Source organism: Xiphias gladius, chromosome 19 (genome assembly GCF_016859285.1).
Source record: "Xiphias gladius isolate SHS-SW01 ecotype Sanya breed wild chromosome 19, ASM1685928v1, whole genome shotgun sequence".
NCBI classification, from domain to species: domain Eukaryota; kingdom Metazoa; phylum Chordata; class Actinopteri; order Istiophoriformes; family Xiphiidae; genus Xiphias; species Xiphias gladius.
In genome coordinates this window covers 12,371,493-12,385,355 of record NC_053418.1, presented here as the reverse complement: position 1 = coordinate 12,385,355, position 13,863 = coordinate 12,371,493, and the positions used below count along the sequence as shown (strand labels likewise).

At 42.9% G+C, this 13,863-nt stretch overlaps 3 protein-coding genes across 3 annotated transcripts; all 3 read right to left on the bottom strand.

Annotated features, from left to right (window-relative positions):
* Positions 1 to 174: 174 nt before the first annotated feature.
* prf1.5 (perforin 1.5) lies at positions 175 to 3,429 on the bottom strand. The gene is made up of 5 exons (XM_040155560.1): positions 3,024 to 3,429; positions 2,353 to 2,628; positions 1,906 to 2,177; positions 1,593 to 1,734; positions 175 to 1,377 (listed from the first exon to the last, which is right to left on the bottom strand). The coding sequence occupies exons 2-5, from the start codon at positions 2,620 to 2,622 to the stop codon at positions 490 to 492; spliced, it is 1,572 nt and encodes a 523-aa protein (XP_040011494.1). The 5' UTR covers positions 2,623 to 2,628; positions 3,024 to 3,429; the 3' UTR covers positions 175 to 489.
* Positions 3,430 to 4,259: 830 nt separating this feature from the next.
* mpeg1.1 (macrophage expressed 1, tandem duplicate 1) lies at positions 4,260 to 7,387 on the bottom strand. The gene is made up of 2 exons (XM_040154131.1): positions 6,938 to 7,387; positions 4,260 to 6,536 (listed from the first exon to the last, which is right to left on the bottom strand). The coding sequence occupies exons 1-2, from the start codon at positions 7,385 to 7,387 to the stop codon at positions 4,848 to 4,850; spliced, it is 2,139 nt and encodes a 712-aa protein (XP_040010065.1). The 3' UTR covers positions 4,260 to 4,847.
* A 2,868-nt stretch (positions 7,388 to 10,255) lies between these two features.
* Positions 10,256 to 11,069, bottom strand: LOC120805364 (protamine-like protein). The gene has a single exon (XM_040155552.1). The coding sequence runs from the start codon at positions 11,014 to 11,016 to the stop codon at positions 10,450 to 10,452; it is 567 nt and encodes a 188-aa protein (XP_040011486.1). The 5' UTR covers positions 11,017 to 11,069; the 3' UTR covers positions 10,256 to 10,449.
* Between the last annotated feature and the right edge of the window lie 2,794 nt (positions 11,070 to 13,863).

Below are 13,863 nucleotides of genomic sequence, written 5' to 3'. Positions count from 1 at the left end.
TGTTACTGTATGTGGCATACATCTGCCACTTCAAAGAAATTAGTTTCTATCAAGAGTGTGTTTGGCCTTGAGGTTATTAATGCATGGTCAATATATGTCATTGCATCAGGGCTATGACAACTCAAGGTTACTTAAAAAGGTAACTGACAGTGTCCTAAATCAAAATTGCTTTATTTTGGTATTTACAGGGGATGCACAAGAACATTGGGTTTGGTTATTTAATACTGAGACATTACAAGACATTAACATAAAAGACAACTGAGAACTACTATTATTTTTCCTCTTAAAAGGTTGGAATCCTATGATTTTAAAAAGTTGAAGTTATGAAATGATATGTGACAAAAGAGGGAACATTTTTTTTGGCATTCAAACATTTCCAGTTAAAATGCAATTGAAATGACAGTTGACTAGTTCTTGCTAGAAATTGTGACACTTAAAAGTTTAATATTATTTATCAAGAAAATACCCAGATATATATTAAAACCTACTCTACTCAGCATTGGGTGAGTACCGTCCACACCTGAAGCCTGTCAAGTGAGCATCACATTTTATGGTGTATGTGAAGTAGAGAACTCCTTTGCTGAGCTGACAGCTCAGAGAGTGAATTCCTCGTTCAGGGAAGACAACACATATCCCGGCTCTGTCATTATAGAACACATCCCTGTCCCAGACTTCAAACCTCAACTCCTGACCCAGTTCAACCGAACCAAAGTCGTAAGTGGCATTCCACACCGGGTCATTGTTGTCCATTACTGTCTCAGTCTCCTCGTACATACCGTTGTAGAAGATCTTCACGTAGGCATCTGTTTTTGTGAAGGTGTCTGCCCTCAGCCCTGCGGCTCGGTGGATCTCCAGTCTGAGAGTTCCTCTGCCAGCCCTTAAAGGACAGCAGTTATGGTCCAGGTTCGGAGTCGGGGAGCAGTTCTTGAAAGCAGACTGCTCGTTCTGCAGCTGGTTCTCTTTAATGTACTCAGTGACAGTGCTTCTCAGATTAGCACTGATCTGTGAGTCCTCCACCAAATGATGCAGAGGGAAGATGGCGTAAGAAACCACATCCGGGTTGTCATGGAGGCTGTTCATCCAGCTGTGGTACGCTTCAGACGGGTCCTGCTGGTAGAGGATGTCGGGGAAGTACCTCTCTCCTCCGATAACCTCGATCTTATGGGTCATGAAGCCTTGGTAGAAGCCCATGCTCATATTGCCCTTCAGGATGTTGTCACACTTGTTGGAGAATGAGGCATTAACAGGGAGGAAACCTAGAGCCATTCGGAGCTCAGTGTTCAAGCAGTTTTTGATCTCGGACTCAGAGTAACCCTTTAGTGTGGCCAGGCAGGTCCTGAAGGCAGTGATTCGCCTCACCTTACCACCAAGCTGGACCTAAGAAAACACAAACAAATAATTAAATAAAGGCGGAAAACTCCCTTTTGGCTTTTCAGTAACATGACTCATCTTCTACCCCTCTGTCATTACCTTCAGCATTATTTTTGCACTTTTCAAAACACTTCTATTTGAAAAAGACATTCTGCAACATAAGTACTATCATATAAAAGGCACAGAAAGAAGACGCCAAGTATCGAACCCGTTTCTCTGACCTGGTGTATGTAGTGTGTTCCATAGGTGTCTATCAGCCGTCTGTACAGGGCTCTGCTCTGGCTTGTGTTTAAACTCTGCGGGAGTCTCTTCAGATGCTTTGTGAACTCTGCACTCAGCTGGGGATGATCAGCCAGCCTGTAGCTGAAAAAACAAGAGGCACGTAGAGTTCAACCGTGATACATCGAGAATATAATCTTAATTTTTCTGTAACAAAAACAATAAACAGCCGAGTTCACTGCGAGGTCTCACCTTAAGCAACTGTAACTATGCCAAAAATGTGCCTATTTTGTGTACCATTAGTTGCCCCTTTACCTGTAGTAGGTGCAACTGATTTCATGGATGGCAAAAGTGGCTTTGTCCACACTGTGCTGCGAACGCGCAAACTTTGCCAAGTCTGAGCGGCTTCCTCCCAGCACTGCCTTGCCAATATTATCGAGGCTCAAACCCAGACCCCAGTTGTTGTTTACCAGGGAGTTGGAGCTGCGCAGCAGGGAGTCCACAGAGTGATGGAGGGCACTAGAAAGCTGCTTACTGCAGCGGCTGAAGGGACGCCAGTCAAGAACTGCTGTTGGGAGCCTTTGAATCTGAGGAGGATAAAAGTGACAGGATGCAGATGGGGATGCAGGTGGAGGAAGAAAACAGCTAAAGGAAGTGGGGGGAAAACAGAGCAGGTGGTGTTCTACTTTGTCTGGAAATAAGGGAGTTTAGACTGAGTGAAGTGAGAAGAGAAGGCCGAGGAGCGAGTTTTTCAGTTTTCACCTGTCCTTCTTGGAAGCGGTTTGGACACAGTGTGCAGGTGTGGTTGTCAGCCAGATGAGCTTTGACATTGATGACATATGCCCCTGTTCGACGCATCCGCACCACATCAAAACCCTCTCCTGCCAGGTTGTGGCCCGGGACAAAAGGAGCTTTTTCACACTCGGATCCAGAGCCAGTCTGACAGCCCTGGACCCTGCAGACCTCCAACATTACTGGCAAAGCCAATATAAACAGAATGACGTTGCTCCGTTGATATCCTCCTGCTTGCATTGTTACCTAAATGTAACACAGCACAATGAGGTTGAGAAAGTAGTCAGCTGAGTCTGGATTTTAATGATTCCTATTGTATAAGGACATTTTGCTATTAAAAACTCACTATAACATGTAAGGATTGTTACATATGAATCCCACTGCAAGTAGCAAGTATTTTTCAAAGTTGTTTTCTTTGCCATTAAATTCAAACACATTTCCACAGGTTTACTAGTGAGCAGACTTATAATAGGGGATGAAATACATGTATGTCTATTACACAGTAAAGACAGATGAGCTTCTAATCCTCTCTGCTTTTTAAACTGGAGTAATCCTGTCACAGATGTTGTGTCAACATAAAAAACGTGCACAACAGACATCCACTAAAAGCAGCACATTATCAGAAGACATGGCACTCTTACCTTGGACTGCGTTTGTTTTATTGTCCTTCAGTTTGTGTCTTTGTAAGGCTGAAGCTTTCTTCCCCTGCTAAAATGCCTCTCTTGATTTTAATGCCTTTTCTTCACTAAGCCCATCGATGGCACGTTGCACTGTAAACGATGGACTGCGAAACTGACTAAAGTCTTGATCCTGCTGGAACTGAAATCACGGCCGAGAGAGCTTTGGCTTCACTGGCCGGCTGTGCTGAAAGCCTACCGGGTGCACTCTTTTGTCTGTCCTCCGCCGCATGAAAAAGACCAAGGAGGGAGTTCCCCTGCTTCAGGCCTATATATCTGTCTTTCTATCCCTCTTCCTCTCTCTCTTCCTCTCTCCCCCAAGGCTTTACCAATTTCCTCAGCATGAGTGGGTTTGTTTTCATGTGCAAGACCCAGATCTATGAATCCCTCACAGCTGTGTGTGTGTGTGTGTGTGTGTCTGTGTGAGCACGTGCACATGTGGGGGAGGGAGATTTTTTTTTATAGTCACGAGAGCGAAGATGCACATTGGTCTGAGCATTTGTTACGGGAAATGGATGCGTGTATGTGTATGTACGTGCATGTGGGTGTATAGTACATGTGTATGTCTGTTGGAACGACTGTGTGTTTTTGTCTGTATAATATCTGAGCAAACCAGCCTGTCTGCGTTCAGATAACCTTACCAAAACCATTAGGTCAGCTATGCCATTGTCTATTTATGGATGTGGGTGGAACGTTGGTGGTTTTTTTCTGTAAGGTCAGGGAGGATAAAAGTGTCTGTGCAAGAGGTTTCATTCACCATCAGACGGAGAAAAGATTTGTTTTTCAACCCGGATTTGCTGTTATATTTAGAGAACCAATATGTGCTTTGCTTGCCACATTTACAGACTTATGCACACTTAGTGTGAGTTCACTTCAGCTGGCACTTCTGCATTTTGTACTCATTTAGAAGACGTATACACATCCTGCAGACTTGTTACAAGGCTAATTACTTTGAGTCAGTGACCACTTACCAACTTGTTTTTAGAGGAATTAAGGACGTTTCTGAAGTTTTACATGACCAGAGACATACCGGGCATAAATACGATATGAACATGAAGACATAGATCCATGAAATTGTTTTAAAATACTTTATTTAATAGTTGAGCGTACTGTCAAAGAGTTTCGTGGACAGGATTTATACATTTATAAAGCCTGTCGATTTTTGTAGCATGATAGAAAAGGACAGTGCAAAAATGAATGCTTAATCTAATGCTCCTTTTATTCATACAAAAATTACAAAGTTTTCATCAATCATCTGTAAAAATATTTGTAAACAACATGTTATATGAATTGTGCCTTCAGACAAAGCCAAACAACGCGTTCAAGTTCTTAAACAGGGGATAGAAATGTTTCCAACTAAATGGCTTTGTGCATCTGGGCCTCATGGGGGCAGTATTGGTTCACCATGGCCTTTTGAGATCACTTCAGCATTCTGCTTTCAGTGCACCCTTTTGTGATTTCAAAGGCAGATTGCCCTGGAGTGCATGTGTGATTTTGATCTAATTTAATGCAGTATGATATTGTCTAAAGTTAGTAGGTGCAAAATGCAAAGTTTACAGACACTAACAGCTTAAAGTACACATCATCCTATCACGCAAAAATGTGTACCAATAAATGAGTTGTTAAAACGATTACTTTTACTAGCTTGTACTTGAACATGAAAACTTTCCACTCCTGTAAGACACGGGAACGTGATTCCTGAGGAGACAATGAAGTGACAAACAAAACAAAATCTGCCAAACTAGATTAACCCGTCTCTGGGTGCCAAGCCTCTAAGCTATGTTTTTCTCAAGCCTCATCTTGCTGTGTCTCACTCTCTCCTTTATCACCCTCATCCTCTCCATGTAGTTTCTCATAGCCCACAGCCGTCCTAAACCCGGACAGCCTTCCCCCCCTCCTCCTCTTCTCCAGGAGCACTGCCCCTATGATCACCAGCATCATTATACCTATCACCCCAAAGGCTATCCCGGCCTTTTCTCCACCAGACATCTGACTCAATTCTGGGTCAAGCTTACGCAAAATTTCTTCAATTTCCTCTGGCTTGGCCAGTTTCCACATCTTGGTCTGCCCCACTCTGACCCAGCTCTTTTCTCCTTCAGTCATCACCATTACCGTGTTGGTGGCTTGCATGCTGACAAGTGGAGCTTTGGTGAAAGGAGGCAGACGAACTGGCAGCAGCTGCCCACCTGTGAACAGTCCTGACTGGACACAGAAAAGAATTTCACAGCCGTCACTCACTGCGGCAAGGTGCTGACTAAACATGGGAGGGCAGCGATGTTGGTCTCCTGCCAGGGGGTTGTTTGACTGACAGCTGAAGAGGCCTCCGAACGATACTGCGTATCTGGTGCCGGCTTCATAGTCGTTACTCACACACATCACTTGGCCATCCGAGAGAAACTTTAGTGGAATGAACTTTGGTGGGCAGCTTTTAGCTTTGGTGAGGGTGTTCAGGAGAGAGGGGCTGTATATTCCTCCAAAAAGATACCCTGATTCGTCGGGGGCTTTTCCTTTTACAGAGCACCAGTAGGTGTTGATGCGAGCAGAGCGAACATAGTAGTTGTCATGACACTCTGATTTATAGCAAGTCTTCAACCACAAAAATCCACAGGGATGCCCTCTCTCATAACAGTGGCGCACATTGTAACCCTGCTGTCTTACTTCTGATCTCAGTAAAGTTTGGGAGTAAGGCGAACGACAGGAGAAGTCACCCGTTGCAGGGTTTTTCTGGGCCAGGGCATCGCAAAGTGGACCCGCATCTGGGCTGAGCTGAATACACTCTTGGTAGACGCCGCCAAAACTGAGGTTTGTGGCAGGGCCCTCACAGGAATTATCATCAATGTTGGCCTGGAAGTTAAAGTTCTTGGAGTTGATGTCGACACAGCCAGGGCGGGTGTTGACCTTGTAGTATCGCTCTATGGCCTGACTCACTCTCAGAGCCACTTTTCCAACGGTTGGCTGCGGCAGATCAGGAATGGTGTTGATGTTTATAAAGTAGTGTAAGGGAAATCCTGAGCGATCGATAGCAACCAGGTTGTTTCTGGTACTTTCCTGCCACTTCTGCAGAGTGATGCCAGGATAGAAAGGTGTGCCGCCTCCGTGGCTCTGAACGAGAGAGTACTGAATGTTGGACTGATAGGTTTGAAGTGATGAGCTTTGTTGGGTATTCTGACTGCTTATTTCAAACTTGAGTTTGTCAAAAAAGTTGAAGCCAGCCAGAGCTTTGACAGAGGACGTTTGTGACACGCTGTCCGACACATATGTAGAACGGAGGTAGTCTTCCTGCACCAACGTAGCCCCAGCATCGACGCTTGTGATTACATGAGTTCCATAGTCCAGTACCATCTTCTCTGAGAGATAATCTGCATTCCTCGTCTGGTTGTTTTCAATTGCATCACCTATCTCCTTGGCTTGTTGAGCAAAGCGTGTGTCCAAAGTGAAGTCTGGATAAGCTTTAACTGTGTAGATGAAGTTACGAACCTTTTAAAGAAAGGAGAATGACATCATTAAATGTTATTTTTTTGACATCTGACACACTTAATTTTATCCTATTTCTCTTTTCTATCTTTATTTGCTTTTAAAGTGTCTGTCACATCTATCCAGGGACTACAGATGAAAAATACCTTTCTGGCTAACACGGGCACATTTACTGCAATGTTTTTTAATTCACATTGCCTCTGTTAAATAGACCAATAAATCAATTAAATATTTAACGCTGTCAACATTTTTATCAACCAAATTTATAGGCAATCCAAGGTAGAGTAGGCATAAACAAAAAAAAAAAGTGAGATTATTTTAACTCTTGATCAACAAACTGCTTTTTAAAATTTGTATTACTTTTTATTTTATACATCTAAACCATAGCAAAATTAAAAACTTACCTGCACCCTGGCTGTAGTTGAAGAGTCCTTGACCTGATGGGTCTTCATCCTCTGGTTCTCAGTTGAAAATTTACCATTCATCACAGAGAGGAAGGATATGTCTGCATTTATGGAGTAAGAGGTAGAGCTTTTCTGTTCCAGCCAGGAGTTGATTATCTCTGAGTTGGTCTCCACACCCGTCTCTTTGTGGGGGATGACATACACCTCGTCTGGGATGAGGTAGACCCCGTCCTCAGTGGTCTGGCACTGGAGGTAGCTGATGTTCATGACTCGACCCATATCCATGTTCCGGAGGTTGTCCCAGCCTCCACCTGGCAGCACCTCCAGGGCTGTGATCGAGAGGTTGGTGGAGGCACGACATTGTCTGAGCCAGTTGGTCGGGCGGCTGACTGGGACAGGACAGCAGACATGAAGGAGAGAGAGAGCCAGGAGGGTCACTGCTGTCCTCATGATTACTGTGTCAGAAATAAGGGCTAAGAGGGTAGAATATATCATCTACGCCAAGTTCCTCCTTCTCTTATGCAGTTTATCATATGACAAACAGGAAGATCTTTCTAATAACCGCTGGGGGGAGGACAGGCTTTTGCTTTCATAAGCAAGTCTCAACTTGTTGAAAAAAACAAACTCTTGACAGAACTTACCAAAAACAACGCTAAGAACTAAAGGTTTAACCTGATTACGCTTCCTAAGTTAGGACTGAGCTTATTTCTATCTCAGATAAATAATTTAACAGTATCATATAATCATATTTAAAGGCAGCATCATAAAACCTACTGCAGGAGAGGTTTCGTTAGGCCATATACTGTGTTTCATATTCTGCTATTACAGTGATTTATGCTAACTCATCATTCAAATGATTCAAAGATGTGATTTCTCAGGCAGTGCATGTTTGGGTTATGAGAGCACATTGTTCTGAATTAGAATAAAGAGTAGTGTCCACAAAAGAGAGGGGAAGAAGAAGAAAAAAAAAGGAAGCTAGAACTTAGGTTGAATCTTAACCCAGTAACCCAGAGCTTGAAGGAACCAGGTACACTGTGTAGGGTGACATAGGCTTTGTTTCACTGTTTGTTTGTTTTTTAAGGTGACAGTAAAATTGTTAGACTTCCTCCTATCAAAGTGAACAAAAGCAGAAATGAAAGCGAGATATATTAAAAGGAAGTTGCAAGTGTCACATGTGTGCGCATCACTGGGAAGGTCCTGAGTCTGAGTCACCACTCAGCCATCAAGCCTAAGCTTGAATGTTTGGCGAACTACCAACGTTTTTTTTCTTGTTTATTTTGGGTTAATATGTATCATTACATTAATCATGACATTACAAATTAACTCATAAAAAGTAATGTTCACGTTTATCTCCGACTATCTGCTTCCCATCACCACACGTCTGAAAAACAGGAACCACTTACAGGATCACAACAGGTGATAGGACTCAGAAACACACAGTGTAACCTCCACACTCTGATCTACAAGCTATTGTTCAAGATTTTCCTTCACAGTATCATCAAGGAGAATATATGGGTGGAAGAAAAAGGATTCTTGGCTGTTTGTCGTCTTTCAAGTGACTGCATTTCCAGTGTAAAGCTACTTTATTATCAATAAAAAATACCTGAACAAAAATAAATAAAATGTAAGATATTATATTTTGATACAGCGAAATACATTTAACTGCACTATATATTTTTTCTATCTGTTAGTAATACTAATTACCTTTGTTTTATAAAACAGTACTTTATTATTGTTACTACTTTATTATTAACTTTTTTAGTGCTAACTTTTTTCTTTTAAGTGTAATGAATAGACAAACTAAGTGTTAGCTAGTTTTTACTATCTTCAAAACCAAATTTCTTTTTTTTTTATATATATACTCCGTATATAAAATATCTAATTACAAATCAGAGGGTCTGTGTATTACAGTTTTTATGGGAAACCGCAAGCTGAATTTGAGCTGCACACGAGGAGGACACCGTTTTAAGAAAACCTCCCCGGCCGACCAGTCCTTCACTCCTGCGGCTGCACCGCCAGCGAGTCAACCCTTTTCCGAATCCGGCCAGCAGGTGGCAGCACGACACCACGCAGCGCATGAACTCTCCAGCTCTGTGCGCGGCTCCACGTTACGGGTTCAAGGCCCCGCTGCTTCAGCGTACAGACACAAAAGGCCCAAAGTTGCGTACGAATTCGGATCATAGTTTTTTCTTTTTTTTTTTTTTTTACATTGACTTGACTCAGTTGAAATCCCAAACGCTGTTCGCCGCGTTCCTTCTCTTATGCCCAAACTACTCACTCAAAGTAGAGATTACTTCATCTGTTCACTAAATCCCATCCTGATCCTGGATGACGATGATACGCCTGTATTCGCCAGCCTGACCTCAGTTGTACTTCAGCCGCACTGAAGCCCCCTCTTTTTTTTTCTTTTTTTTTCTCTCCTGCTGGAGATAAGAGGAACCTCAACGAACACGGCTCGTCACGCCCGTTAAGACTCGGGGACGATTAGCCGCGTTTGGCGAGCAGCCGCCGAGTGTCACCAGCCGCTGTACCTGCCAGGCCCCGCGCGAAACGGGCGCAAGGAAAAACAAATAAACCAACCAAAGACGTTACAAAGTAACGGTATACGGTTTAGAAGCCGAGTTACTTTTCAACAAGTTCTTATTGATAGCCGCCTGTTTGTGTCCAAAGTTGTGGGCTACTGAATGACAGAGATGCTGGACCGTTTTCAAGGACGTGGCTTCTTTTCCAGTCTAATATGTGACTACAGTGGCTGCTTGTGCCGTCCGCCGGTTCACGACAAAACACGTTTTTTGCAAGTGGTGATTTGTCAGTTGTGTGGAAAAACGCGCGGCTGGACGCCCCGCTCCCCGTGCGTAACGGTGCGTAAAAGGCCCCTCTCCGAAACATGCTACGCGCTCTCGCGCGTTCACTTGTCACTGTGAGTCAAGCAAATCAAGTTTTAAGCGAGCGCGCGCCAACACAGCGCGTGCTGCCGTTCAGCTCGTTGCCTGGGTGAAGACCACAGAAAACTAGCCTTTCTGAGATGGTGAACTCAACGGCGCTGAATGACGAGGCTGCACCTAGTCATGCATGTAAACACCGACTGAAACACGAGGTATACCTGTCAACAGTAAAGGCTGGTCAGGTTTTATTTTTTTTTCAGTTTGATATTGTCTACATTAGACTATACTTACCCAGAGAGTTATCGCACAGACAGTCAAAGAACATTTGATCTGCTGTATATCCTTTTTTTTTTTTTTTTTTTCCAAAACTGAGATAAAGTCACAAGACATGCTCTGTAAATTAAAATAGTTTTATTATTTCCAACAATTGCGATTCAATTCATTACAGACCATGGCAGATAGCGGCAAGAAAAGGGTGTGTAAAAACAGCAGGTTCAGTATTTTCTACTAGAGAAAAGCTGTAAAATGGCTCAAGCAAACTCAAGTTCTTGGAACGAATGCAGAAGTATAGTCCAGACACAGTTAAATGCAGCACTGGGTGGCATTTAGTGTTCAGTGGGAGAGGGCTCACTTCTTGGCAGCAGCCCTGGTCCTGGTGGACTTGGCGACCCTGCGCTTGGGCTTCTTGGGACTCTTTGGCTTCTTGGGCTTCTTGGCTGCAGTGGGCCTCTTGGCTTTCTTAGGACTCTTTGCCTTCCTCTTTTTCTTAGGTGACTTCTTGGCTGCTGGAGTGTCACCTCCGGCTGCTTTCTTGGCACTGGCCTTCTTGAACCTTTTAGCCTTTGGCTTCCTCTTTTTCACCACCTTCTTCTTTCGAGGTGTGGGGGACTTCTTGTTCAGCTTGAAGGAGCCCGAGGCCCCGGTGCCCTTGGTCTGGATCAGGGACTTGTTGGCCACCAAGCGTTTGACGGCGATGAGGATTCTGGCTTTGTTCTTTACCACGTCGTACCCTTTGGCCTTCAGGGCCTTCTTCAGGGCCGCCAGGGACATGCCACCGCGCTCAGTGGACGCGGACATGATCTTCAGTATCAGGTCTGACACTGTGGGTCCCGTCCTCTTCCTCTGAGACTTGGCTCTCTTCTTTGGAGATTTGGCCGGAGCCGCCGAGGGCAAGGCAATCACAGCAGAAGACATTGTAATAGCACTACTGGCAGGAGCGGATGAGTGCGGTTCACCGAGAGACAAGGACAGAGTGATATCTCTACTTGCCCTCTTAACAGGCTCAGGGTTTTTAAAGCCCTAATGAGAGCCGTGTAGACTGAGCCGCACCCACACAGCGCGCCTTACTCTCCCTCTCAAGCTTGATAAAGTTTGTGTTTTCTCCAGCTGGGTTATTCTGTAAAAATCCCACGTAAAAGGTTGGATATCCATATAAAAAGCACACCGTGAGAATCAGCGTAATCTCAACTGTCCACATCTGTATTTTTTATTTAGAGATTTGATCAAATGGGTTTCAGTTTGTTGAGCAATTACAAGCTGGCAGCTGTAAAGTGTAATCTGAGGCATGTATTTTGACTATTTTAACAAAGTTACGCCCTCCAAACAATCAAGTACAGACTTTTAGAATTAAATAAGGTTAAACAGTAATGTGTGTGATATACTGGCCCCCAAACTTAGTTTTATTTCATCTGTTTTTGCCTGTTAAATCAATTCAAATATGACCAAAGAAACACAGTTGCCTCGCAGACCCACCATATAGCGACCTCAACATAGACATAATTCCCTATAATGCAGAAGCAAGGACAGTTTTAATGAAAGCATGAAGTGAAAAAGGTTAAAAAAAACAGAAAATTGAATTTCATATTGTCATATTTACAGTATATACTGAAAACATTAATGTAGGCTGCTGTATGTCTCCTCTGTGTGGAGGAAGGTGGACCTCAGCCAGGATAATAGTTATCAGCCTGTGAGGAGGGGCAGCCAGAGAAACGAATTCAAGATTAATTTCCCGGGTCTTTTTGAATTTAAGACTCTTTATGAAATGACCAGTGAGGGATGCATTCACATGAGTATGCATGTGTGTATATTTAAAACCGGATTCTTTCTCACTGTAGCGCCAGTCCATGGTTTGACAACCAGTGCAATAATTTCATCTAGGACATGAAAGAGAAACGTAATAATTCCAGCACAAACATGCTCTGATGCACAGAATAGCAGGTTAGTAGATGAAGATTTCAAACATAAAATACTACTAACATAAAATTGCAGGTATATATGATATGATTGATTGATGAAAAATACTTTGTGGTTTTGTTTTGTGATTCTCACGTTTATATCATGATAAATTCAGGCCACTTTTCGATGTGTTTACATATATTGATGTGAACAAGCCTTTAACAATATTAGAAAACATTAGTGATTTAAATTCACTTGTTGTGTTAATCCTTAAAGTTCACCTTGAACTGATTTTGCCTGACATTGAACTGGAAAATGAATCCAAAATGTGGTCCAACATCCTGGTTACTCCTTGATGTTATTTGCTTTAACCTGGAGATGATTAGAAGACACATGGACTGGTATATCAGTTTATCTTAACTGTATCAAAAATACTTGAGTAAATTGTTGGAACCATGGAGAATTTATCTACTGTCTTTATTTTTTTCTCTATTAATACGAGATAAAGTGTTGTGCTTCTCTTTGTGTGTGTGTGTGTGTGTGTGTGTGTGTGTGTGTGTGTGTGTGTGTGTGTGTGTGTGTCTGTCTGTCTGTCTGAGGGAGAAGATTGGCGAAATGTAGTTTTGCCTTCTGTAGTGCCCTGATAGCGCCTCCTCCTGTCACGCACACACACACACTGAGAGAGACAGAGTATGTATTACAACAAGGGGAGTAAAATTAGTTTCAATGAGAGTACAGCTCTGTTTTTGACGGCCTGACAAGTCGGTGTAAGTAGTGTTATTTTAAATACAGTATCTGTTGATGATGAGCGTAGAGACCTTTAAATCCAGTGAAGAGGATCAGATGAAGTTGCACCAGCGGCACAGTGGGACAAAACAGGCCTTTTTATTTTCTTTAACACTGTTTATACCGTAAACAGCTTGGATTTTTTTTTCTATGTAATGTTATCGGCATGTTGTCACCATAATTAAACCAAAACATTTACTTCCTCGAGCAATGGTTTACTGTAACTGTTTTAGGCTTCTTGTGGTTTTTCGTGTTTACCTTGTCTACATCAGCAGTGTAGGGACTTTTAATTAAACAGTAAGGAATTTAGTACTTATAAGTGACTCTCCCTTTAGATGATGTGCTGCTGTGGTTTCAAAAGTATAAGGAGTCGTTCATCTCTGTCCCGGTCAAAAGGGCAGAAGTTACCGTATGCTTCGCTCCCTCCAACCTCCATAGTAAGTAACTGGAGTTAAATGTGTCAGTGGATGGAATCACCCAAATTCATTGTGTCTAACAGGGCCACTGCAGATTAAAAGGCCTCCAACCCCTCGATTGAAGTAGTGTCAACAAACCACTGTTTTGTAGCAATGAAAGCACACTGTCATCTATTCCCCCAGGCCTCTCTTTTTACATCAGATTAATTTACGGCATTGCTATAAACTGCTGAGGAGCAGACGAGGGGACCATCATCGTCATCCAGGGAGGGGGTTTTTTACCTCTTTGAATGACTCAATCATATGGAGAAGTGTTCAGATACAGAAGTTTTGTTGTAAGCTACAATTGTTGTGTAACAAATAACTTGAAATAAATTTTATTTTTAAAAACTGACAAAAAAAAAAAAAAAGTGCAGTTTTTAAATCAAAAGATCCCAAAGCAAATGGAATCTAGATTAAAGTTTGTTCCTTTGTTGTGTATTAAAAATAATTACACATTAGCCTCAGTTTATTGTCATTAGAGTCTTTTGCGTGCTTTTCTATGACTCTGTGGGATTCCCCCCCTCTTCTCTGTGTGTGTGTGTGTGTGTGTGTGTGTGTGTGTGTGTGTGGTGTTTGATGTAGCGATTTACCGGAGGGAGGGGGGGGTGGCTGCTGTAGGACC

Excerpts from the sequence above, each read along its gene's own strand:
- prf1.5 (XM_040155560.1), bottom strand. The coding sequence starts at position 2,622 with ATGCAAGCAGGAGGATATCAACGGAGCAACGTCATTCTGTTTATATTG. Across the intron at positions 2,178-2,352 it reads ACCGCTTCCAAGAAGGACAG|ATTCAAAGGCTCCCAACAGC; the intron begins GTGAAAACTGAA and ends TATCCTCCTCAG. Across the intron at positions 1,735-1,905 it reads ATCAGTTGCACCTACTACAG|CTACAGGCTGGCTGATCATC; the intron begins GTAAAGGGGCAA and ends TTGTTTTTTCAG.
- mpeg1.1 (XM_040154131.1), bottom strand. The coding sequence starts at position 7,387 with ATGAGGACAGCAGTGACCCTCCTGGCTCTCTCTCTCCTTCATGTCTGC. Across the intron at positions 6,537-6,937 it reads CAACTACAGCCAGGGTGCAG|GTTCGTAACTTCATCTACAC; the intron begins GTAAGTTTTTAA and ends TTTCTTTAAAAG.
- LOC120805364 (XM_040155552.1), bottom strand. The coding sequence starts at position 11,016 with ATGTCTTCTGCTGTGATTGCCTTGCCCTCGGCGGCTCCGGCCAAATCT.